At 39.8% G+C, this 27,228-nt stretch overlaps 1 protein-coding gene and 1 long non-coding RNA gene across 5 annotated transcripts in view; one reads left to right on the plus strand and one right to left on the minus strand.

The window, feature by feature from the left end:
* Nucleotides 1-15,652, plus strand: part of PREX1 (phosphatidylinositol-3,4,5-trisphosphate dependent Rac exchange factor 1) — a 147,276-nt gene extending 131,624 nt beyond the window's left edge. For all 3 annotated transcript variants that reach the window (XM_069034522.1, XM_069034523.1, XM_069034524.1), the window contains 14 exons: nt 537-625; nt 1,007-1,089; nt 1,681-1,771; nt 3,412-3,540; nt 4,221-4,262; nt 5,768-5,985; nt 6,996-7,095; nt 7,736-7,879; nt 8,507-8,621; nt 9,053-9,119; nt 9,871-10,058; nt 10,655-10,757; nt 11,330-11,397; nt 13,497-15,652. In XM_069034522.1, the coding sequence (XP_068890623.1) occupies nt 537-625; nt 1,007-1,089; nt 1,681-1,771; nt 3,412-3,540; nt 4,221-4,262; nt 5,768-5,985; nt 6,996-7,095; nt 7,736-7,879; nt 8,507-8,621; nt 9,053-9,119; nt 9,871-10,058; nt 10,655-10,757; nt 11,330-11,397; nt 13,497-13,539 (1,480 nt within the window). In that variant the 3' untranslated portion in view covers nt 13,540-15,652. The remainder of the gene's footprint in view (nt 1-536; nt 626-1,006; nt 1,090-1,680; nt 1,772-3,411; nt 3,541-4,220; nt 4,263-5,767; nt 5,986-6,995; nt 7,096-7,735; nt 7,880-8,506; nt 8,622-9,052; nt 9,120-9,870; nt 10,059-10,654; nt 10,758-11,329; nt 11,398-13,496) is intronic.
* Nucleotides 3,460-27,228, minus strand: part of LOC138121232 (uncharacterized) — a 62,807-nt gene continuing 39,038 nt past the window's right edge. The window contains exons 3-4 of one of the 2 annotated variants that reach the window (XR_011156141.1): nt 24,041-24,103; nt 3,460-3,542 (exon numbers count right to left, since the gene is read on the minus strand). This is a non-coding gene — a long non-coding RNA (uncharacterized lncRNA). Of the gene's footprint in view, nt 3,543-21,009; nt 22,983-24,040; nt 24,104-27,228 lie in introns of those variants that run through there. The other variant, XR_011156140.1, reaches the window with a different exon arrangement.

Here is a 27,228-nt window from a genome sequence, read left to right on the forward strand (position 1 = left end):
AGCCAAGATTGGTGTGGAACCGACTGTCATGACTCCTCTGCATCACGATAGGATCTGCAGTGCCTGATTCTCCAGCGGCGTAGATTCCTTAAATTTTCACTCCCACCTCCATTATCTGCAGCCTCCCTATATGCTGGATTTGGATGCTGTAATATCCTGAGAATTGGCAGCAAACATTTAGTGGAGATCCAGTCTCATATATTTTAATTATTTCTCCCCTACTCAATGCCCATAGAGCAAATTTAATGATGTGGCCCAGCCGAGGACTGTGGTGTGACATCTGTTTTCATTATTTACAGAAGCAGGGTGATATATTAAGCATTCAGTGTTAACTGCAAATCGAAAAAGACATCCTGCGGCAGTCCGGCTCCCGAGTCCTTGCTTAATGGCTGTTCTGCGTGTCATTAGTTATAGTAATTTCATTTTCACAGAATTAGGTTTGGGGAGACAGCGCTAATAAAGGCAGAATATCAGTGTATCAGGGACTGGGCACAGGCACAGCTTTTGTTCAATCCCCTCTCTGCTTTGCTTTCTAGTGAGTGTAACAGTAACCGGGACTCCGTGTTGTCCTACACCAGCGTGCGGAGCAACAGCTCTTACCTGGGCAGCGATGAGATGGGATCAGGTGAGTGTGCGCACAGGTCACAGGCATCCTTCTCGTGCCCGACCCTTCAGCAGTGCTGAGAAGTCTTTGCTGATTATAAGCACTTGGCATATTTAATTTGCACAGGTGGTCTCTTCAAAACTAATCACAAGAACATAAAGATACAGCTTTGCCCTTTTCTATTAAGTCACAATAAATCTGGAACATGGGAGAGGTATTAGGCAGGGTTAAGTTTCTTTAGTTACTGGACACTTGCATTATATGAAAATAATGAGTGTTTTGATCTAAGAATTGGAGATAAAGCAGCAATCATTATTTACTTCACAGCAGTGTGAAGATGTGCCTGTGCCTCATCACAGATTATGTTTGTAAGTTAAAAGCTTTTAATTTCTTCTTTATTAGGAGATGAGCTTCCCAATGATATGAGGATACCTTTGGACAAGCAAGACAAACTCCATGGCTGTCTGGAACACCTTTTTAACCAGGTATGTAAAGCGTTATTCTTACACAGAATTGCTTTCTCTTTATCAAATGTCAATTAAGAAATTGGAAGTACTAAATTGTGTTATGAGATCATATTTTGAAGAAGGCATACTATTGAGATTTTGGGGTACAGTGTAAGCAAGTGCATTATAGGACAGTCTGAGGAATCACTTTTGTCTGCATTATTAAAGTTGCCTCATGATTTAAGCAAGGCTGAGCTTCCCTACCTAAAGCATGAGACTAAGGGAAAAAAAGCTTTCATGAAAAAAAAGACAAACTTCTAATACTTTGTTTGATGTAAATGGATCACATTTGCAGATTTCAGATGTGTTTATAATGTGTACCACCGGAGAGTTAGTTGTTTGCTATTCTCTTACCTCATCAGCATGCGGATCATCATCATGCAAAATGCTGTTACTAAATGTGGGAGGCTCTTGAGGCCAGTTCATGGCTACAAAGTCTGACTGCTGTGCGTCAGTCATTCCAAAATACAAATAGTGTAGCGGCTTCGGCAGTTTCCCACAACAGTTCTTTCTGTTCAGATGTTCTTCTGCAAGTCTTACTGACACTGGTTGATAACATTCCAATTGTAGGTTGATGCAATCAATGCACTTCTAAAAGGACCAGGGATAACTAAGGCCTTTGAGGAAACCAAGCACTTTCCCATGGACCACAGTTTGCAAGGTAAAGAAATTGATTGATTGTATTTAATAATGTGATTTCCAAGACTTTAAAGCTTAACGTACATGCTATGGCCACGCAGTCTACCCTGCCCTGCATTAGGCAGGTACCATGTCTGACCACTGAAATTTTCTATCTCTTAAGAGGTCATTTTCATGGGAATTCCTTCACACAGAGGCCTCTTTTGTTACATGCTGCTCAATTCTTGCAGCTCTTTCACAAGTCTCCAAATCTCTGCTTTGATGTGAACATATCTGAAAAGGTACAAAGTAGGGATAGTCAGATTGAAGGTGAAAGAGTGCTCTGATAAGCTGATGAGGGGCTGACCACTGTAGATCCAAGGCACCAAAAGGTTCTGCCTCAGTTTGCTCAATGAGTTACTCTGCTTTTCTTCAGATGGATGATTGCCAGAGTAAACTCATACTCCCATAACACTTGCTTTGAAAACTGATTCTCAGAGAGCAAACAGATGATACCCTGTTTTCTTTTTTCTCAGGGAGCTTGATGACTCTCTGGTCTTAATGGTTTTGGGGCTCAGGATGTGGTTTCTTTTCTCCCTGAAACACACAGGATTTTATTTTCTAAATATTTGCTGCATTTCCTTTCCCACTTGAAATCTGAAATGTTTCCTACTATTCCTGCTGTACCTCGGGTGCTGTAGGAGGGGAGAGCTCCAACCTCTCAAAGGCTCTGGTTTTTAGTAATGGTGGCAAACCTCTAGAATTAGAGATCTTTTCTTGCTTTTTTTTTTTCCCTTGACTCCAGAAATAACTCCTGTGAAGTTCTGTTACATGAACTCATCTCTGTAAACACATTCATGTTTGTATAGAATGTTAGTCTTTCCATGCACTGCTTGAAAGAAGAAATAACAGACATTTATTTTGTTTAAATAGAATCTCATTTATTAAAAATAGATTAATTACCCTGAGAGAGTCTTTTAGTTAACTGATTATTCCACACTCATCACACTGAGGAACAGACAAGTCCTGCTTACACTCAGCTAGAATCCTGGATCACAGTGTCTGTTTAACAGCTACCATAGACACCTTTTCATAATGGATGGACATTGGAATGCTCTCCTGTTCCTGTCCAGGATCAGTTATTTGGCATAGCTTTTTTTGTCTTTCTCTGTCTGCTTACACATCACCAACAATGGGGGTGTTTGGCTTAACTACACAGCTAAGTCATGGAGAATAAATTTTCTACTCTATAATTAGTTAGTTTTCATCAGGTGAAAGAATGCAGGATATTTCAGAACTTCTCATCAGTATTTTGGGATGTGACAGTTGCAGCCAAAAAGTTGATCTGATTCTCTGTGTCTACCCGATACAGCTGCCTGCTGGTCGTTAGAGGCAGAGGGAACAGAAAGGGGCTCTTTGTCTAGTGAGTGGGGCAGAGCTCCCTGCACTTTGCATGTCAACCAGGCCTACAATCCTGAAAGCAATGCAGGGAGACTGCTGATAATGGGACTATGGGAATGGTCTTTTGTCCTCTCTATTAGTTCTATTTAAGGACCTTCTGAATTCCCAGTTACTACTATTGGTACTGTGTCTCTGCTTTCATCTGTATTCACATTGTAATTCCTAAGCCACTCTTAGTTATTTAGCATTTCCTAAATCGCTAACACACTCCATGTTTTCTAGAATTTAAACAGAAGGAAGAAACCACAGTTAGGTGCCGGAACAATATTCAAGCCAGCATTCAGGAAGATCCATGGAACCTTCCACTGCGCATCAAGAACCTTGTTGACATCATACAGAAACACGTGGAAGGTCTGTAAATAAGGAAACATTTGTTACTGGCTTCAGGGAGAAGCGATCTTAATCAAATCTAGCAGTTGATTTCATAATTTTAACTCAGTTTGTAGTAAGGCTGTCCTGGGCTCCAGAGATGACCAGGTAGAACAGGTTGTGGTTTGCAGAGTCCTGGTGCTTTTATGGTAAAACTGCACCTGTGCAGCAATTCCAAAGAACTTTCCCCCCCTTACTTTATTTCATCAGCCCATTCAGAATGATGTCAGACTGATCTATCTCCCTGTGCATTTTAAACCCTTTTAGAAAATGAATAGATGCTTCCAAACTGTGAAGTGAATGCTAATCAGATATTACAATATTCTAAACCATTGCAATCTGGTTGAACTGAAACAGGAGATGAAACTGATGTCTACAGATCAGTGCAAAGCACTGGATGGAGATCACCTCCTTAGGATTCATCTGCAAGTGCAATTTGTTTCCAGTAATTCATGGTAGTTAACAGAGCATGTAGCCAGTGAAATTCTTTGCTTTACGCTTTGTTTTTTTCAGTCATGAACATGTCTGTGCAAGTGAGGGCTACCAGAGTAAATAGACATGGCCATGCAGGTGCCAGGGATTGGGGGGAATGAGGAAACTTAACCAGCTGCAATCTACCCTGGTATTATGTTGAACAGCATTTGTTTTCTTCACTGTTTTAGATGGGAAGAATCAGCTGCTTTTGGCCTTGTTAAAATGCACAGGTAAGGGGTTTTCATTTTTTACAAAACAACAACATACATACAGAAGTCCCTACAACAGGGTTTTTCTGTCTTCATTTTTTCCTTTGTACAACCCTCCTTCCCAGATGGAAGAGAACCCTCCTTCCCTTTACTGCTTCCTGCTGTGGTGAGAACATGCAGCAAAAATGAGATGTATTGCACAACTTTTTTGAGCCCATGGACTCTATCATCTTTCCAAACAGAGCACGCATACTGAAATTACAGCCAAGAATAGATGAAGACCTTAAATGTGCAAGGAGAACCCAAATACACTGGGGACATCAGGAACCTGTTACACGCACCAACCTTTCTGCTTGCAGAGCAAGGGACAGGTCTTTACAAGGAGCCTGTGCACAGTCTTTTTGTAATTGTAGCACTTGGTGTTCTTTTGTTAGAAAATGAGATAATACATAACTGGAATAGGCAGTCATTGTTTCACTGTACCACACTTGATTCTCAAATCTTCATAGAATGAAGACCAGAGATTTGTATGGCTCTAACTTAGCTCCTGCCAGGGCTGGTCTGTGAGTCTGTCCAAACCAGGCTGTGTGCCAGTCTACTGACCATAAAGGCTGGTTTTATTGATAGCAGATAAAATGTCTCCCCAAGTGTCTCTCTATGTGTGCCCCATCTCCTGCAGCATTTCCATGAACATCCGCTGGAAAGAACGATGGTTGCTCTTAAGCTGAGAATATGGTCCAGTGCCTGGAGTGTGTTAGCCAGTCTGTTGTGTTCAGTGCTTATAAAAATAATCCGGACCTTCAAAGCCTCTGGGTGATGTCTTCAGCCTCTTTCTGTAAGGAACAGTGCCTTTCCAATGAGAGCCTGCTGGAAGGGCTGGGGGTGCCTGGGAAGTAACTCTTTACTTATTCATGTGCTTCTCTGGCCTGCAATCCCCTTAAGCATGACAAGATTGATTTGACCAGCATGTGGCTGCCTGGCAGGCACACAGGAAGCAAAATTAATGCAGGGGAAATTCTCCCAAGAAACAAACCAATTTGTACTATATGGATGGGCACAGTTAATGCATTAGGCATACGGGAAACCCACAAATTACAGATGGATGGGGGAAGATTAATCTCTAATAGCCCAGGAGAGAAGTAATGGCAGAGACCCTCTTTCAATAATTCTCTTGCTCCGTAAACATAAAAAGAAGGGAATCAGTCCAGATATGGCTGTAACTAAGGAGTTTATTACTTTCCAGTAGTTAGTTTCTTTCCAGTCGGAAGGAGCATGCAGATGGCAGAGGGAGTAACGAACAGTCAATTGGACTAGAAAATTTCGCGACATGCACACGTGCTAGCTACGCTGTCTTTATCTATCCACCCAGGTCACACAGCAAGGAGAGGTATCTGTGACGTCAGTGCAAAGCTACAGCAGAAACTGAACATTATTTGCGCACACACACACAAACTGCTTTGTTGGCAGTGAGAAGGAAGATGAGTATATTCATGACTTCTTTATGCTTCTCTCCCCTTCTCTGACAGATACTGAGCTACAGCTGAGACGTGATTCCATCTTCTGTCAGTCTCTTGTGGCTGCTATTTGCACCTTTTCAGAGCAGTTACTGGCTGCTCTCAACTATCGGTACAACAACAATGGGGAATATGAAGAGAGCAGTAGAGATGCCAGCAGAAAATGGCTGGAGCAAATAGCAGCCACTGGAGTTTTACTGAACTACCAGTCTCTTCTCTCCCCCACCATGGTAAGATGAAGAGTTGTGGTATCCTCAGGTCTGCTTATATTTGCCTGTGTGATTCTGTGCCACTCAGCACAGCCGGAGCTGTGGAACCTGTTACCTGCCTTCTAGCAGTGTATTCAGACTCCCACTACTGCAGACTCTGGAGATTTCCTCAGCTGACAACCAAGTGCCCATATTCCTTATCCAGTCATATTCATATGCTCACAAAAAGTGACCCATTGTCACACTAGAACACTATAGAAAATAGTCAGCCTTCATACTGGGAACAATGCTGCTGCATTTAGAGGTTTTAGGGCCCAGCTGTTGGTGTCATGAGTGTCCCCTGCCATCCTGTGGTGAGGACATGCATCTCCCAAACAAGCGAGAAACTTCTGAGTATTGCAGGAGTCCAGACAAAGAGATACAGTGCAGTCCGCCTCTCAGGTCTGTGGTGCTGGGGCTGGAGGCATCGTGTCTAGGGAGAAAAGCCGTGCTTGCATAGTTCATCTGCACCTAATGAACAGATGAGCTACAGCAGATCAGCTACTGTAACTGTAAAAATGCTAAGAAAAGAGAGGCATAAAACAGACAAGCAGCTCTGACATTATAGAGAAGGGAATTCTTTTTCTTACTTTGTAGATATTGCAGATTGAGTGTGGATATTTTTTATAAAATACAATCCAAACTATCTGTGCATGTAACTGCTATTTGTCTGCGTTGCACAGAATGTATCAATATTTATTTTGCAGTAACTGATCAGCTGTTCTTCACATTTGTAGGTATAAAGTTTGGAGAAAGAGATCCCTTCAAACTTACTCAGTTCTTAAACCTTTCTACTCCGTGAATCACATCAAATGACATCTAAGCAAAGGGTGGTTAAAGTTATATTGCAGTTAAAAAGCTGTTAGTAATTGCCTGGCTGGGATGGAGCTAATGAAAAGCTCTGCACTCTAAAGCAAAATATGCCCATAACAACAGTACCTTCCTGCCACACATCTTTTGGCAGATAATAACCTATTTGTATTGCTCTACAGAAGGAGGAGCGCACCATGCTGGAAGACATCCAGGTCACTCTGGCTGAACTAGACAAAGTAGCCTTTTTTTTCAAGCAGCTGGATGAAAGTCTTGTAGCAAGTGAGTATTGTCTGTTTCTTTGAGGCTTTTTTTTTTTTTTTTTTTGTATATTCTGTGGATTAATAGCCTCTATGATTATAAATCTAAGAGACCGTCTCACACCTGGAGAGCACTGGGCAGCTTCTCTGAAGCACTGTTGTATTCCCTCAGCTTCCACTGCAAGCACACAGCCCCTAAAGCAGGACTGACACGATGGAGTGGTGGTGCGTGTTCTGTGCTGTGTAGTTGTGGCCTGTGCCAGTGTGCCTTATCTGTGTGATTTTGTACAGAGGGAAGAGATATGACAGATAATTAGCACCACATTCCCTGTTGGTGTATTCCTAACTTTTCAGTGTCCAGTGTCTTACCCTCCCATATCTCTCTCTTCATGTTCACTGGCTATGAAATGCCATGAAACAACATGGGATTCTAATTATTAAATATAGTTATTGTATTTGCATCAAACATCATACTAGGTCACACTAACTGTGTTCTTTTAAGTGTAATATTTCAGAGCCTGCATTCTCTCCATAAAGGCTCTCCCTTACCTTATGGTGGATATGTGATATGTCATTAGGTAATCTAACAAACTCAGACAGCAGTGGTTTTACAATTCTCCTGCTGTGGTAAAGCAGCAAGTGTTTTATCTTCATTTCTCCAGATACTCATGTCTTCTACCACATCGAAGGAAGTCGTCAGGCCTTGAAGGTTATCTTTCATCTTGACAGCTACTACTTCTCCAAACTGCCTGCTCGGTTTCAGAATGGGGGAACCTTGAAACTGCACACAGTGCTCTTTACAAAAGGTGTCTATAAAAAGCTTTCTTGAGAAAAATAAGCTAACTACTGATCTTGAAAGATTAAAAATATAGAACGACCATAAAGCTCTTAAAAATGCAGCTGAGACCTACAGACACACTTAGGAAGCAGATATTTCTATTTTAGGAAGCCCTGGGGGAGGTGCTAGACTTTAGAATTAGAAATGAGAACAAAATATGCTTGTTTGGGGCTTTTTCATGCCTCAGCCATAGAGACATTATACTGGACAACGTGATCTAGTGTAGGATCAGGAGATGTGCCTGGGCTACAGAGAAGTGTTTTAAAACATGAACACTGTGACAGAATGATCTGGACTAGAAACTGACTTGATAAGCAAATATTCACGCCAAAATACAACACAGGAAATTTCTTTCAGGGGACCTTTAATGGGGAGTAATTACTGTCAGACAGAACTGCTTTCTGTGAAGCTCACCTCTGTGATACTACCACTGTCCTCCCGTACTGGGAAAAGCATTAAATTTATAGAGTAACAGAATCAGCCTTGACATGATCCAAGAGTCATCTGCTGAGCAATTAGATGATAGAGAGAGAAATATATTAATTTTAAAAAACCCCTAATAACATAGCTTTAGTAAAAGTGTTTTCTTCTTCAGCTCTGGAGAGTACAGAGGGGCAATCACAACCAGCTGGCTCATCTCTAGAAGAACTCCCACAGCAAATTAATGGTATTTCACTTGAAAAAGTGCAGCAATACTACCGTAAACTCAGGTATTTTGTACTTCTGCTTTGCCTTAAAAGACATTGAAAATTTCAGAGCACTCATTGCTAAGGGCCTTAAAATTTAATGAAAAACAGGTCCCATTCCTGATGCAGTTTTTGTACAAATGGGATTTTTGGGGATCCTCATTGTGTGGGAAACTTGTTAACTTTCTTCCAATAGTTTAGCCCATTCAGAAGGAATGCAAATTTGACCTCAGAATTTTGTTCAGGGCTAGAATTATACTTTTCTTAATGGGAGTTTGGAATATTTTAGTACAGACTCTGTAAATTACTGCAATCACAATGGTTCAGTAAGGAAGATCTTCAAGTGCAAGATTTTTAGCATAGCTTTCTCAGCTGTTTTATACAAGATAGTATGCATATATGGGCTTGAAATGGAGCAAACCCAACTAATGTAGTACTTGCTGGCCTTTTTGCAGGACATTTTACCTGGAGAGATCAAACTTGCCCACTGATTCCAATACTACTGCAGTGAAGATTGACCAGGTATTGTTTCTGCATTTATTTCTCAAATAAATTCTCTCATAGAAGTATTACTTCAACATCTCTAAAATTCCAGTTGTGGGATACCTGTATGGCAGATCTGTACAAATCCAAACAGCATTTTAAAATGTTCCCTACCTTAAAGGGGTGATCTGAGTTTCTCTGAAGCTTGGCTACAGTTCTTTTGCTGAGAAGAAAATGTGCAGAACCTGGGTAGACACAAACCCCCTGCACTGCAACACCAAGACTCTATGTGACCCTGCCTGCCCTTGCCAAACACGGTGTCTGATGCCAAACAGAATGGGCCCATATTCCTCTCCCACAGATGCATGAAAACAAGCAAACGTTCAATTTCCAAGTTACACTTTGTTCACAGTCAAAGACAAAACAAGAAAATAGTGCTGCCCAGCATCTCACATGTAGGCAGTCTGTCTAACTGGGCAGGTGACATGTGAATATGTGCATGTAAAGCATTAAAATGCTACTGCAGGGAACACAAAGCCAGAGACCGTCTTTGTAATTGTAATATAAATTGTAAACAATCTATGTGATTAGTGACAAAAACTTGTCCCAAGCCTAAGTAATTTTATTCTGCCACTTCCAAAGTTCATACATATTCTGAATAGTTGTTACTGTGTGGCAGTTACTCTCCTGTAGAATATTGTGCTTAGACAATAGGAGAAAGACTTGTAAATGTCTTTATAGCTTGAACGTGTTAATAGGCTAGTGATTGTTTTTGTATTGCTTTGTTTAGCTTATTCGCCCTATCAATGCAATGGATGAGCTTTGCAGGCTGATGAAGTCTTTCATTAGTACAAAACCAATACAGTCAGGATGTTCCAGCAGTGCCGCATCAGGAGCTGGCCTGCTGCCCATATCCTCTGAGCTCTGTTACCGGCTGGGAGCCTGTCAGATCACCATGTGTGCCACTGGGATGCAGAGGTGAGGGTTAAACCTGTGTGCTACTGCTGTGATGGGAACTTCGGTCCTTTCTAGAGATGTGATCCTACTCAAAGCAAAATAAGGTGAATTTTAAGGGAATGTAATAAGGACCTAAATCTGCTGACTTTACTTCAGGGGAGGTTGTAACTTATCATACTTTTGTTAATAACTAGTATAGACACAAAAGTTCTTGTGTTTCAGTGCATCAACCAGTGCGACTCACTAAGTGAGCTCATTGCATAGAACTTGTAGTCAGCATTGTCTTCAGTCACATACTGAAAATGTAGGAAGTTGCTCAAAAATAGCTGTAGAATCTTGGTGTGTGTACACATTGATTTTGAAACACACCACTGTTCTGCCAGTGTCTCAAATGTAAAGATTAATTTGTGAATTGCTTTAAAATGAATCAGTGCAGATGATCCAGGTGCAACAAGACTGAGGTAATTTAACAGTTTTGTATGTAAGAAAATCTAAAAAAGTAAATAAAAGTAAATAGCTAACAGAAGTAATACTTAACAGGTAAGTGTCCTGCACATACCTATTTATAGTTTTTAAAATATGATCTGTGACTACCTAACTCTTGTTCCCTCGTTCAGGAGCACACTGAGTGTGTCCCTGGAGCAAGCAGCCATACTGGCTCGCAGCCATGGACTCCTGCCCAAGTGTATCATGCAAGCTACAGACATCATGCGAAAGCAAGTGAGTACTGGCATGTGTCTGGTGCATGCCACCATCTTCATTTCAGCAACATGGTACAAACACCAGTTTATTTTGCTGTGGCACTTAATTTTGTGCACTACAAACCTACATATCCAAACTTCTACTAATGTCTGAATAACTACACCTCTGTGTGACAGGAACAACTTAACTTTTGCATGTACGGCCCCTGCAGCAATTAAAATCTATGCCTCAGTGTATATTAACCGTGTGCCTTGACGGTTATAAAAGAGAGACTGTGCAGTATATTTAAGACAATTTCTGTATAGAAAAAACCCAAGTCTCAATCATATTGTTAAAACAGCAGAAGTTACCTAGTGCTTACCTAATAGCACTTACCTAGTGCTAGACAGCAGTGCTTGTAAAGTGCTTTGGGACTAATTTATCTTTTAAGTAAACACAGATGATAATTGTATCCACCAAATGGATTCCAAATCTTTTAGAAGTAGTTAATGAATTCTCAAATAGGAGCCATATTCCCATTATAGTATTCTTCCCTAAGGATCGTTTGCTTTATCAATACTATCAGTACCGTAAATTCTCTGTTTCCATAGGGACCAAGAGTCGAAATCTCGGCCAAGAATCTGAAAGTGATGGACCAAATGCCACAGTGTGCACCTCGGTAGGTTATTATGTATTATGTGTTTTCTCTGAGTGCTGGTTTTATGTTTCTGTAACAATTGTGGAGTTCCTGCTATAACCAAAGATGATCTCAGTAGCAATATTGGAAAAAAAGAAAAGAAAATCCTATTCTTTTTTCTCCCTGTACTAAACTAAGTGCATACTGTAGATGAATCAGCTTTGCTGCTTACAATTTGCAGATCATCAGCTTCAAGGGTTTCTGCATTTTCTGAATCAAACATAGCTGATCTTTTTTGGACTGTTTCTATGAGCTGGCAAAGCTAGTGGTGGACAGTCATCTCTTGAATGCTTAGGAAAAAAAATTCCTGAACAGCAAATTTGACTGCAGATATGCAAAGGTAATACAGTAGTGTGCTTACAAGAGTCTGATGGTTTAGTTCTTGCAGAGCAGGTTTAAGAGCAAGCACTTCAAGTCAGAATAACCACACAGTAATGCAGCCCTAAGGAACCTCAGTTGCCTGGGGTTATACACGGGTTTGTCTAGAAGGCAGCTTTAAAAAGCACTGTACATTTGTGGATCCTACTGCACCTAATGGGAGATAGAGATGTTCATCTCTCTCTAGAGGAGAATAATACCATTACTTTTAAGAAAAGTATCTTGGGTCAGTTTCTTCCAATTTCATCTCTCAGAGGGAAAAGAATGTTCTTCAATAAACTGTAACAGCATTTTCCCACAATGGCAGTAACAACTTGTCATGGTTTAGATGACAGTACATACAGAATCTGTCTGTACAAATACCAGAGAAACTTCTGATTCTGCCATTGTTAATGGCATTGTTTACATGAAGACAAAACAAGAATCAGCGTCAGAAAAGGTCCAGCAAAGTCTGTGCCATATCTTCAGACAGACCAAATGTGTTTGCTAGTGCCAGAGTCGTCCAAAGAGCACATTGGTTCAGTGTCAAGAAGACTCCTTAAACACTGGTACCTTATCCACCAATTAAGACTGCTGAGTTAGTCTAAATTAGCCCCTCTTTTTTCTTTTTTCTCTCCGATCCGCTCCTCAAAATGTTTATAGAAAATTATTTTAAACTTTAGAGTGTGGTGGTGTTTCCTCTAACAGTCTTGGTTCATTTTCTCAGAGATGTTTAAACTAAAACAATGGTGTTGGCTCCTGTACCATGGCCCAGGTGCCATCCATCAGTGTTCTGGCAGTGTTTTGGTTATTTTGCCTTATTAATGGCCATACGTTACTTTGGCTCCATTGTTATGGCCACAACTGCATGTTACCTTCAAAAAGAAACAGTTTTAAAAACAAATCACAAGATGAGTTGTTTTTTTTTCTTTTGAGTAGACTCTAAATCACGATAAATTCCAGAAGTATTTACTTGGATTATTTCAGGGCAATAAAGCTCAGATGTTGTGTGTTCCTCCTGGGTTCCATCATAATGCGAAATAAAACTGAACAAAGTTAAAAGGAGATCTGGTGACTTAATATTAACTCCCAGGATTATATTTCTTAGCACAAATCTGTAACAGCCATCTTGAAAGAGAAGTTATAAAAGACTGGAGTTTAATCAGAGGTAAAGAAGAAAAAGCCAAGAAAAAGTTCACAAAGTCATGCATGAATGTCAAGTCAACATGCGCTTAGGTTTAACCACTGTTCTCAATTTGATAATCTTGTGAGTCAAAAAAATTCTCTGAAAAGATCATTTTTAATTTTAAGATTTGTTCAAGTATGTCAACAAACAGATAAGTTCTTTTATGTGTTTGGTACCCCAGCTTGTATGAGGGGCAGAACTTTTTTGTTCAGGAAAAATGGTGAACTGGGTTTAAAACCAAAAGAAATAGAAAAAGAGAGAAGGGACTGTTGAAGACCCAGACTGAGCCAAAATTAAGAGGAAGTGATGGAGAGTCTCAAATAATATTGTAAACAGTGATTGTAAATACTTTAGTTAACAAATGGCTAGTGGCACTTTTAAATTTGCAATTACTAAGATTAAAAATAGGGGTATTCTTGATATGTCATTACCTCTAAAGCTTACAGAATGACAAAGAAGCTGCTGACCCTCATACATTATTCCAATAATTTTGTTATCCGTATGATCTTTAATTCCCTACTCTTCATCTGCACTATAGACTCTATAGGTTGTGCCAGCCGCCTACAGATGGGGATTTATAGAAGTAAGAGGCACCTCTTGGCAGCCCCACAAGAGAACTCGGCTCTGAGGAGCCCTGGCCGAGGACCCTACGAACTGTCTCCAATGGTGCTGCTGTGCTCTGGAAGAGAGGGACCTGCTGGCCCAGGCATCAGGAATCTGCCTTTGAACTCCTGAAACCCATGCAGGATTCGTGTATTTCTTTGACTACTTGAAATTCTTGAAACAAACACCACAGGCAAGAATGGATGCTGCTGCCATTCGCCAGATGGCTGGAAAATGACCATTATTCTTCAAGAAAGCACAGTTCTCCTGGTGACTTCTTTGTGCAACCACCTCAAAGTTGTAGACTTCAAGATACAGCTTGGTTCAGAAAATCCTGATGGACATGCCTCTCTCCCTGTACTGCACCTGGCACCCATTTAACTGCCAGCAGGTTTTTGGTCAACACCCTTTAGTGGTATCTTCATAAACCCCTCTTTTTCATGAACAGACCTGCACTTCTGAGCAAAGAATAGCACAGTCTATGGCTTATTCAAATAAGAACATAAAGTATTTCTTCCAGAGTAATTTTCCACTTCAGCCCAGTGAGAGAATCTATGCTGCAGAGTATACATTCCATAATACTTCTTATCATTACTTCATTTTACTTACTGTAGCTTTCAGGTTTTTGATTAACTCTTTTTACTAATGCCCTGTGATTATGTACTCTGGAATACAGTGCTAGTGAAGAGGAGTGTGGGATTTTTAAGAAAACTTTACAGAGAAAAAATACAGTCTTACAATCTGATTATTTGAACAGATGTAGTTTTTGAAACAGGTCCGAAGAACTATACTTATTTATGTGGAATGGAATAATACGTGTTTTCGATCATGTTATTATATGTACAAGATTAAAATAAAAATTATATTGTTTAAAATGGGACCAATATACTGGCAGTATACACAGTTACTCCCAGTTTACTGAAAAAATCTACATTATTTAAAATCTTCAGTATTTAAGCAGTCTTTAATACAGTTATTAAGATGTATTAGGGATGCTTTTAAGTTAAAAGAAAAAAGGAATCGTGTATATAATGTTTTGTTTTTTTTCTTGTTTGAAAAATCGTTCTCCATTCTGTCAGTGTTACCCTAAGCATTGTCATTTTTTCCAGATTACTGGCTGAAACTAATCAAAGCATGTCAGCAGTCTCAGGACAGAAATAATGTTCTTTTGGAGTGAGTGCCTTAACATGACCAGCCCTCCCTAACATGGCAGGTGTACAGGAAACTCCCCATTCCTCTGTTTCTCCACAGCCTCCTTTAAACCAGCTCCCAATCAGGAAACCCAGGAGTGCTTTGCAGTAATGTATATTTTAGAAAATAAAGGTTTGGGGATTTTATTTGTGTTGTTGTTTGTTTTTTAGTAGGCTTAATTTTATTTTATTAACATCCAAAGCAATCAAAAACTAAAATTGAATGTTTTTATTTGGACATGAAGGCCTCTTAAATTTTTCTAATCTTCTCTTGAATGCAAAACTGTTTATGGCAAGTTGGGGGATGCAGTTTGTTATGAATCTCGTTTCTTAATTTTTTAGTATTTGTTTTCTTCTCTCACAGACTGAAATAATTTCGGGGGAGGAACTTGTTTTGGTTTTATCTCTTTTTTTTAATTTTGTACTTTATCTGCTTCCTCTGATCTACAACAACATGTTGCAGGGAACTAGGACAGCCCATGGACTGCCAGCTGTGGGATGCATGGATTTGGTACTGGGTATCTGTTCTGGACTGCAGCCAGATGAGCAGATCACTATTTCAATGCACTTTTTGTTAAATTTTGGAAAACTTACCATTTGCTATTTGAAGAAGAAATAGATGCTTCCTCACTGAATCCTCAATTTAAAAAGTACTTAGTACTGTAAGAAGCATAGGAAGACTGTAAAGTAAAAAAGAACCTGTTGGGTGAGCCCTGGCTGTGTCCCCATCAGTTCTGCTCTGCAAACAGCTGCAGCCTGGGCAGGATCCTGGCCCATGCCTGCAGCCTCTGTCAACACGAGAGATGCAGGGTAACCAAGGGCATGTACACTGTGCACTGTTTTACACTGAAATGTATGTGTTGTTCTCACTGAAAACCTGAGAGAAGTTTTTATTATTAAAAGTTGGTTTATATTATAAGGAAAGAAGGTTGATCTTATTTTCTCTTACACCCTTTAGTTCCTTAGCCCTGCATTCTGTTGAGCAGTTTTAAGTTCTAATATACTTGTATGGTGTGGGGAGGAGTCAGAAGTTGAAATGGTAAGGGGAAGGGTGGGTTTGATTTCAGCTCAAACTGGCAGTGTAGAGCTGAACTCTTCCTGTTTGTGCAGTCCCCTAAAGCTGTGGGGGAGACCACAGACTCCTGTTAAGGTAGAAACGAAAAACTGGTTTGATATCATAAAATTGTGGGGTATGAACCAGTGCTGGGAAAGAACAGGTTCAAGTGGAAAAAGAAGAGAGCAATGCACAAACCAACCTGCAAGCAGAGAGGTTAGGTCTGCAGAATTTCCAGGGCTAAAAGCAAAGAATCAGGCCTGGCAACAACAGAACAAGTGCAGATTTTGTAGATTTGGAACATCTGATACAGTGGAAGTGTGGAAAGTGTGGAAAATAATCAAGATGGATGATGAGGTGTGTGGAGTTAGGTGGCAGCTGCGAGTGGAATTTCTTATGTATGTGTCTTGTAACTGAGTTTGCTGAACATTTTCATTAACCACTGAAGCACAGATATTAGCAAGTTGAGGTGATGCTGATTTGGGAGACACTAATCCTGCAAAGGATTCTGGTACAGACACAAAAAAACCCTGAAGGACTTTGAACACTGAAGGGGATGAAATGAGTGGGAGTAAATTTTTCAGTACATGAAGATTGAACAAAATATTTCGCTATATTTCTTGTTAATTGATAATAAAAGGACCATGTCATAGAGTTTGTCACAAGATGATGCCAAGGCAATTTGATGGAATCATGAAAGCTCAGCCTGCACTAGGAGACAAATGGTCAGTTATGATGGAGAAGTATTCAAGCCTCTCTGCTGGGGCCAAATAATTAAGTGAAAATGCAGTAGCTAGGAGTTGAGGAGAACAGATGCCTCTGTAAGAAAATAATAATGAGAAAGGTAAAGACAATTCAATCTGAACATAAATACAGCCTGAAGGAGACAAAGGGGTACAAGTGATCAAGGATAAATATTGGCTGAAAGTTTTTCTTCCGTCAGGCTTTGACAAAAAAAGAGGTAGCTTGTCCAAAGCAGGTTTTAAAGGCTGAAGCAGTGCCTGGTGCAGCAGGAGAGCATGCAAGCTGTCTCCAGTTCTGATTAAGATGGATTCTCTGAGGAGCTAAAAGGTGAGAAAGGTGAAACTGGTTAAGTGTAAAAAATGCAGGCTGTATGGTAAATGTTGCTAAAAGTCAGTAAAAGGACAGTACACTCCCTTAGGTGGAGTCTTGATCACCCTTGAGCTTACAAAGCATATGATTTGAATGAGCAAAATTGAGCAATTGAATTAGCTGCAGAAAAAAGGAGTGAAACCGATGGGTGACATTAGTTATTTAGTGCACATGATGGTTATAATAATCTCATCAGGACTTAAGATCTAGTATCAGAAAAATTACTGATATATTAGTGTAGTTCTTCTTATAGAACAGTCACCCATTAGGTTTAATTCTCAAAGTTACCATATCAAAAAGGTAGTTCTTTACCAAAGGAATTTACATCCAAAAATCTGTCCCACTTTTGGAGGGTGTTGTGATTCCCCCAGTTCCTAACAAGGGAGGTTAGCAGGTAGAGAGGGTCTAGACAGAAAACCCCCAACAAAACCAGCCCTAGTGTTGTAAGGCTCTGGGTCCTGGGTCTTTATCCATTTCAAACTGGACTAGAAAAAAAGCAATAAACCTCCTGAGTTTTACACTTCTAAACTGATCTAAAGTGTTCTCTATCCTGTTCCAGCATGTCTCAATAAAGCTGTTTCTTTGCTTTAGGACACAATTTCTTCAGCTTTCTTGCCCATTGGCAGCAGGGAAAGCAGAGAGCAGCGCCCCGGCTGGTCTGAAGAGCAGAGAGTTACCACGACTTTTCCAGTCATCCTGGAGAAGCCGAACTGCTGCTAAATAAAGCTGCTTTCACTGAGCTGGCAAAGCTCCCTTGGAGCTCTTTAACAACCCCTTCTGGCTGACAGGATTCACTATTTGAAAAATAATTCTCCTTGCCAAAATAATGACTCATTTTGTAAAATGTCAATTAATACCCTGCAGAGTCTGCAAAAAAATAGGTCTGTTTTTAAATGAATTAGGATTAAAATTAGTAATTAATGTTTGAATGAAGTGATTATTTTCTCAATCCTGCTTAAAATTAAATTTGGTTATAAGCATGTTGAAGGCAATGAGGAAAGAATCATTATTATTTAATCAGTTTTAAATTACTTACATAATTACACGAGTGACATATTTTGATCTTGAGATAATTAAAAATAATTAGTATGGTTTTATCACAGTTTTAATGTGCAAAAATCAAATTCACATTATTAGAGGTCCTTGAATGCTTGGGTTTTTGATGGAACTTATCTGCAAATTATCGCATGAAAGTTAATGCAATGCTTGCAGAGAGTGATTTGGCAAGGATGCATCATTCATCTCTGATTCCACATGAACTCAGTTCTATTTTATTTTTCAGGGAGTTTATTATAGTCTTCTGAAATAATAAGCAATTTTAGAGCTGGTATAACGCATAGTGTGTCTTGCTGCAAGAAATAACAAACCTTGAGCCTTATTTCTTCTGCCTGCTCTGGTGTAGTTTCAAATCACAGTGTTACAGAGTTGATTGCAAACCAGCAACAACCAATAGGTTTAAGCATATAACTCAAACCCAACAGAAATTTCCAACATTTTAAGCAGTAATTTAAAATTATGAAGTAGGGAGCTATTTCACCTCTGTACAGATGGTAAGTGAGAACAAGATGTAATTGTAACTGAAATGACTGCATTAAAATTGTGGAGTGACAAGAAACAAACAGCAGTTTTCACACTGGATGGGTGTGATCAGCACTACACGGCTCACATCTCTCTTGGGATCTGCCAGGAATTGTTCACCAATGATCTGATAAGTGGGATAAATAGTCTTGTGGGACCAAAAAAAAAAAAATTATTAAATGTCTTTTAGGACAACAAAATCCAAAGGCAATTGAAAAAAGCTGCAGAAGAATGTTGCGGTAATGAGTGTCTGAAGTGATTTAATGGCAATAAAATGAACTATCAGCAACTGCAGAGTATTGGCCACACAAAATAAATAATTAGGCACTGGCGGTACAAAGTCAAGTTTTAAATTTGACCCAAGCTTTGGAAAATCTTTTAGAGTTTCCTTGGACTGCTCCCTGGAATAATTAGTTCAGCATTTTGTGGCAACCTAAAAGAAACTAGAATTGTTAGGAACAGAAAAAGAACCTTAGCTGAAAACCTTATTAATTCCATGATCCCCCTGAGTCCTAAACACTACAAGATTTATTATTGGTTTAGGCATGAAACACTTTTGAACCACCTTGAGAATCTGCACACAAGCAATATGCCCTGTGCCATCCAAGAAGGGGTTTTTGCAGCACAGAAATAATTTCATGGGAGCGTAGGCATCCTCTGACCTCTGAACCACCTGTACTCAAATTGAGCAGTTTTTCCTCCTGATTTTCCTCTCTGTATATACCCCGGAAAGGTTCTTGATGAGAAGCTCTGGGTTTCTCCCTTCATCAAGTGAGTTTCCTTTAGTTTGGGTTTTTATAACCATTAAAAAAATGTCAAAAAATACTGTTTAGAATTTGCCTTAATAGCTGAGATCAGACTCATCTGAGTCTGGTCTCAAAGTGGTGAAAAAAACTGGAAACCACCTATTTCTAGCTTAATTCCTCATTAGTAGCTAAGTTTTATTCACGGATACGCATAAAATTGTAAAATACATTAAATCTCATGGAAATATCTGTATAAGCAGCAGTAAGTAAAACTCCTGCTGGTTTCAACAGCCTTTTGCAGACATAAAATCAGGCAGGAGAAAAGATTTCATGACAAGTTGCCATGGCTTACAAAACCACAGTTCCATTTAATATATCTCTATTTGATAAAGGCTCTAGCAAACTTCCCAATTTCCAATTAGTAATGGAACTAAAACTACAATTTCAGCATACCTGTGCATTAACAATCCATAGAAACTACAGCAGCTGTGCATTTACTGGCTGGTAAATAGCCTTATCCCTCTTCGCATGTGGAGAAATTAAATACAAAGGTGAATTTACCATGTTAAGATAGAAAAGGAGAGAATAAGATTCCTCTTTTCCTCAGATGGAAACTTTTTCTGCTGGGCCAAGCCATGTGGCTAATGGCTTCCAGAAGGTTGCTCGTGATCAGCAGATAGTCAACACAGGCTTCTTCTCCTTCCAGAATAACCAAGTACTAGGTAACCATTAAAGTTGTATTAAGTGTTTATCACAGTCAAAAATCTACTTCTGGATTCATGATTAAGGAAATTCATGAAAGGACAGAGTGCCCTCTTCCAAATTAATGCCATGTTAGATGTGAATCTGAAATTTCCATTGCTGGATTCTGAAAAATGGCAGGGGCTGCAGAATTAAAACTAAAAAAAAACCTATGAAGCAAAGAAATTTCCAGTATTGCTTTACAATTATGCTGCCTATATCTACAGCTGAAAGGAGAATGCATTAAGAAAAGTTGCCCAGGTCTGAAATCCTGTCTGGAGTAGCTGGATTCCCTAAAGACAGAAGAAGTAAATATTCAGTTAGCTCCACTGGGATAATTTCGCTGTTTTTGTCAGCAGGACATTTCAAAATCCATACAGCTACAGACACACACATAAATATTGAGCTTTCCAAAAGAGAGACCTGTAAAACTAAGCTTTTTTGTGTAAAGATCCATCAGCTGCTGTCATGACTATGCCGGTCAGTCAGGTATAATTGCCCTAAACTGGTCCTCCTGGGGCTATCCTTTACTGCAGCTGAATGACACTCAAATATGCAAAATTGCTTCTTGCCTCTGAAAGCCAGAGGAATGAAAGGAATCACTCCCAGGCTCTGTCTTTCTCAAAATGAATTTTCCCACTTATTAACGTGAGTAATAAGCAAATACAGCTTAAGCAGTCACAGGAAATTGTTTTCAAAAAGGAATTTTTGATCAATACAGCTGAATGAACACTATTAAGGGTGATATTTAAAAATTAATTTCACTGTTCATATCTTTTTGCACATGTCCTTCATATGATTTTTTGCATAATACCACTCCAGTAATATCACTTTTTTGCTCATCTGGACAGGACAATGGACAGCTAGAGAGACTCCTCACAACTACCCTCAAAAGTGTTCAGCCTCACTAGTTTTAGACAGACCAGCCCATAAAAATCTTCAGACATACTAAGAGCTTCCATGTGCATCCCAAAACTGATATACACTGTAAAATGCAATCTGTGTAAACCTACAAAAACCCTCAAAATATATTTTAAAGACAGGGCAACTGTTCACTCCTACTCCTTTCCCATTATTACACCAGTATGGCCTGAATATATTCAGAGTATATTCACCTGTAGTGGAAGCTGCTGCTGGTAGGTGCTGAAACAGGATGTCTTTTCCATACACTTCAACTACATTAAAGTGGCAGGGGTTTGGAATTGTCATACTATTCAGTTATTGACTGGCCTTCAGACAGAGAGGATTTGTTTCTAGTTTTTCACTTTAACCTTGTGTTCCATTAAATTCACTACAGTTAGCACTCGGAAGAATTGCATTTTGGAAGGTTAAGTCAGATAGTAAGGCTATGTGTACAATCCTCTCTCTGACCAATCCCTTACACCTTCACCAGCTCTTGTGAAAAAAAAACCTGAGGAAGATAACAGTCTCTGAAAGAGCAGGGTTGAAAGGGATTTTAATCATCTGATTTTTTCCTCTTTTCCACAAAACAGTGGAGAGCATAGGACAGCCAAAGGGAAAGGACATTCTTTGTTTCATTTTCTGACTGAAAACACCGTAAGAAATGATTGCTTCACAAAACCATGTCAGGATCCATTTTTTCCCCTAGCATTTAAGCCAGCTTCTTCACAGGAGGAATGATCACTTGATATTAAAATTAAAATCACCACTAAAAGATCAACTGCAGATGAATTTCATCAACAGTATCTAAGAAACTTTTGGCTAATTTTTTTATAATGCATCTCTCCCCTGAAAGCAGTAGAAGTATAGTCAGTATAAGGGGAAGGAGATTTTGGTTCCCTGCATTCAGATCCCCCTATATAAAGCTGCTTCAGTCCTGCATTAAGTGCTACAGGATGATTTAATGTGGGATGTGTAGAACAAAGATGAAAATATGCCAGATTGTAAAATAGTAATTTCTTTTTTTTTTTCTATTTATAGTTTCTTCACAATGTTCTGTCTTAAATGGAAGAGATTTTTAATAAATTACTGTCTTTGAGAGCCACAAAACATCAACAGTTTATACAAAGGACATCCATGTGATTGATACATCTGGCAACACATTAATCTTTCTTAGTCTTTCCCTAGACAGAACTTCTACAGAAACCAACAGACTTCCATTCATTTAATTTAGTTCCCTGAAAATCCCTCTCTTTGATTCTAGATGCTGCTTGGCACAGCAGTCACGTGTGCTTAAATGTACAGTCAAATGGATGGGTTGCCTAAGAGCAAGGGTATACATGTACATGGAGATTCAGTGCTGCAGCTGAAGGGAAGGGCTTCAGCCTCACAGTTCTGGCACGTCCTGGGCCAGGTTTGGCACTCATCCCACTTTTCTGTGAACTGGTTCAATTTGCTAACTCAGCCACAACGTCTTCATTCTTTTGCTGGCATGCTTTCTGCTCAGTTAGCAAGCTGCATCAGCTAACAGCAGGGTCCAGTGAATCACTACAAGGTACCAGAGGAAAGCATGGAGTGTGGAGCAGGAGAAGCACTCTGTCCTCCTCTCAGTACTGCATTCTCCATGGGTGTAACTTCACTCTGAGATACTTCAGTAAAACCCAGTATTTACCCTCTGGAACTCTGGACACAGACATTCCTGAGTAAGGAGTTTCCTGATGGCCAGCTGAGGGGTAGAACCACAGGCACTACCATTACTATGAAGAAGGCTGCTGGCAAGCAAGGTCGTTACCATTGCCAGGGGCTTATCATGGCCTCCCTGGTGCAGCTCGGGACCCTAGAGCTGAACAAACAGCTCATGGCAGTACTCTCATCTGCTTCATTGCAAAGTTGGAGGGCTCCCGTGATCCCTCCCTCCTTGAATGCTGTTTGGTAAACACGGGCAGACTTTGTGATAAACCGACAGTGAACAGATGGGTAACACACCCTGTCAGCTCTGTCTGCACCTCCTCCAAAGGCACACTGAAAACTGCTGGTAACATCCATTATCTTTTGCATAGTGATCACAGTCTTCAGTTTTCAACCTCAGGGAGGGAAAGCTGAAAGGAGACAAGGAAATGAGGGGGTTCAGGTAGATGAAGGACCATGTGAGAAGATTATAATTTCTTTTTCAGCGGAAGGGAACACTGTGGAGCCTACTACACATGATGGCTCTGTACTGTTAAGAGATCTCGAAAAGTATAGGCTTGACAGTAAACCTGAAGCTTTCAGGTTTTAAACATGAAAACTTAAGATGAAAACCATGCCTTCTGTTCACTAGTTTTTGTCATTTGACTAATAGAAGCAGGCACTGTAGGAGAGAACAGGAAAACAGGTGGAATCTTTCACTGACCCGCAGCTCAGCAGGACTGGTAAGTGTTTTTTTGAATTGACTTTAAAGATCAGTTACCAGGTTAGAAGTGAAATCTCTTGCAATTTTCATTATTGATGAAGGCCAGAAAGAATTCCTTTGTTAGTGGTACCACATCAGATCAGAACACATTTTCAGATGCTGTCAGCGAACCAGAAAGCAGCAAGAGGATTTCACGCGGAAAGAAAAATCTTATGAGTCTCTGAAATGAGTGCCCTGCTGGCCTCATCGTGGGCAAAACCCATGATTAAATCTGCCACCATTCCTGCTTTGCTGTCTGCTGCTGTTAGACTTTATATCACAGACAGGTCAAAGTCTTAATCTGAGTTCATCTTGTATGTCTACTAAAGATAATTTAAAAGCCCCAAAACTTACCAGGGATGGGTCTGATTACCTCTATATTATTTCCTGGTGAGAAGCCTTTTACAATTATCTGTTCTGCGGCATGGGGTTTCTTTGGAACATTTGGCTAATACATACAATACAGACATATGCATCTTCAGGGCATAACAAAATGCTCAAATAATTTGTTTACTAGATGGGTGGAGGTCTACTGAGTATGAGAAAGAGAGCCATAAAATAATACCTGCTCTTTAAGAAGTAAAAAGATGAAAACCATTAAACCAAATCCTTTGTCCTTACAGTCTCACAGACTACATGGTGAGGAATAAAAAACTGTTGTCCTTCATTGTAGATAAGAATGGGAACTAACAATAACAAAAAATGAGATTAAATGTTTCTCCTAACCTTGTTGAGAAGTGGTGTCAGCTTCTGGCCAAATTTTTTCTCCCATGCAGTCAATTGAGAAAGCTGTGGAATTAGAGCACAGAAAGGATGTGAACAAACACAATGAATCTAAACATTAAATGGCTGCAAGCCCCTGGTCTCATTTTTTAAGAACTTTTTTTTTCTTGTAAACCACAAACCAAAGTCTCAAAATGCTGTACTGGTACTTCCCAGCTTTGCCTCCTTACCCATTAGTCTTTTCCAGACACACAAGATACAATGCATACTGACATTTCGAAGTGCAACCTTTATATAGCACTAGCTGGCAGATTGGCTCTGAAGATGGCTATACTTAAGTGGGTTTTTAAATCTACTTGTGGCTACGAACTCAGAGGTCACAATAAGGCAAGTTATTGGAAGATAAAAATTAGGAAATGCTCATTCCAAACTGATATTTGAGAAAATAAATATTTAAGCTGACTTAAATATATGCCAGAATTTTCTAATGAAGAAAGACCATAGAAAATGTAGTCATACTGAAGATTAGATTTTTAGGGGAGACATACAGGTCTTATGGAAATGATTGTTCCAAATAAATGAAAGGAAATAGTTTTGTACGTTCACAAGCAGTCACAGGGATATTTCTTAAACAGCAAAGCAAGCATAAGGCATTTATTGGCACTATATGACTAGCTGATAGGACTGATGGCATCCAGCTGCACCTTTAGCCATTCACTTCAACAGATTTTTAAGCTCTTGTGCTGATACAGTCACTTCAGGAAGCAAAACTAAAAGCACAGACTGAATTTATGTGGATGTGTAACACAAAGGGGTATTGCTGATCTGTAAGGGTATTAAAGAAGTCTTAGGCATTGTCTAAGGAAAGAGTACTTAAATTGTCCTGCTTTTATGGCACAAATAATTGATTTATCTCCATTTACATATTACATCAATGATGGAACAAATGTACAAATTTGACTAGTCAGGACCTGTTGGACCAGACAGCCAACCTATGATGAATGAAGTGCTCCCTTTTTCTCTGAATGCTCAGATAAATAACTGATATAATAATCACAGAATGGCCTGCACCAAATCCATAGGGATCCCCACTGAAAATCCCTGCTTCCACAGAGTGGGGGGCAATGGTACATCTCACAAGTGGGTGGAAGAATTTTATTATTCTCTGTTGCTTGACCAGGAGATGGCAGTGATTCCCTTTGCAGAAATAAGAAAGCTCCAAAAAGACACAGCACTGCAGTCAAGGGGCTTAGGGGACACAGAAAAACATGCAGAAAAGAGACATGCAGAAAACAGCCTCCTTGAGCTCAGTGAACAAAATCACACTGCAGATAGCAGAGGGAGTATAGCTAAGGTATTCTCCTTGTTTCTATGACTATCGTTAGTATTTATTTGGTGTCTAAAATAAAGAAAAATTCTTGGAGAGACACACAGCTCCCAGAGCTTTCAGTTTGGTATTATTTATAGCCCTAATTATATTTCAAGAAGAGCAACAAATTTATATCTGTCAATCAGCAGCTGTATGTTAATGTTACTTGTATGTTAGTGATATTTGTGAAAATATGCTCAGAAGCTTGTACATTTGAAAGAGCCTGAATAAGCAGAAGAGATCACCTTCCCCCCAGGCTCCTCCACAGAGAGAAGCTCCATATTCCTGCGCCAGTGCTATGACTCAGAACAGGCAGCTTCGCACCACTGCTCCCTGTCATTGCCTCTTTGTGTCCATCTTCCCCCCTTGCAACTTCATAGATCTCATCATTACCGTGCTATCCCTAGAGCACCTCCTGGGTATGTTCTGTAAATCCTCCCCTGCCTCAGCCTTGGCCCACACTGACAGCCTACTTGCATCACTCCTGAACTGCCCAGGGAGGTTGTGGATGCCCAGAGACCAGAAGTGTCCAAGGCCAGACTGGATGGATTTTGGAGCAACCTGGGTTAGTAGAAGGTGTCCCTGCTCATGGCAGGGGGAGTGTTGGGACTGCATCCCTTACAACCCCTAACATTCTGTAGAAAAAGACTTGCTCTCCTAAAGAAGCAGTAGGAATTGTGTGGCTGCGTAGGAAACTCTTACTCTCTGGCCTGCAAAATGCATATGCAAAAAAAAAATGAAACAGTTTATTTCCCTCATTTTGCTGAAGGTCTAGAAATAATCTACAGAGGGAAGATCCAGACCAGAGTGCTGAAAAATATAGTGAATTTTGTGTGGTTCTTAAAAGATATTAATGGTAACCACATTTCAAAATTATATTTATCCTGGAAGTATGAGAGTTATAAATTTATTAAATTACTATGACAGATCCAGTTGTGGTTTGTGTGATGCTGCCCCATTAATCTCAATCTATAAGAAATTTGCAGATTTTTACCAAGAATCTGGCAGAATGAGTGGAGGAATATAGTTTGCCCATTCAAAGGAGTCAACACTTCAAAAGTCATGATAAACATTCCTAGAAAACAGCTCACAGAAGCTCCCGTGAGAGAAATTTTTTACATCAAATATTCATTACATCACTGTAAATATACACCACCAGTTAGTCCACAATGTTATGTCAATGTAAGAAAAGGCATGGGTCTTCCTGTAAATCATGTCTTGCGGCTTTTAAAATACTTCTGCAGGACAAATTATGTAAGGACTGTTGGAATAGGGCTTTCTCTGCATCTTTGTCATTTCCCGTTCAATAGGTATGTGTGATGGTTTCAGTGGTCTGACCAAACCACATAACTCTGCTGTCATCTGCATCCCATAGAAAAAGTATTTATCCCCACCTTGTCAGTCTAAACTTCTTCTACTACTCCTTCTACTAGGAAGAACAACTCAAGCTGTCTTTTTGCAGGCTGGCATTAACTACTTCCGTATCATGCAATCCTCCATCCTCCAGGCAGATAGATTCCAGTCCCTTCGAGGTTATAAGTGTCCTCTAGGCTCACACTGAAGCTCTGCAGACAGAACACTCTAAGTTCAATAGCTTTACGCTGGATCACACCGTGGCAAGAAGGTATTTTGCAAATAAATGGGGGCATACTCTGTGTGGGAACTGAGCAAGCTGGCTAACTTTATTTCAAGCCAAGAACCTGAAAAGTCACATTAACACAGCCTGGAGTATTGTGGAGCAAATTCACCTCACCCAGAGATTTGAGGACAGAGATTGCCTTTCAAGCAATAATTCTTGTGCATCTACAAAAGCCAGTCCAGT

Source organism: Aphelocoma coerulescens, chromosome 20 (assembly GCF_041296385.1).
Source record: "Aphelocoma coerulescens isolate FSJ_1873_10779 chromosome 20, UR_Acoe_1.0, whole genome shotgun sequence".
In the NCBI taxonomy this organism is placed as follows: Eukaryota; Metazoa; Chordata; class Aves; order Passeriformes; family Corvidae; genus Aphelocoma; species Aphelocoma coerulescens.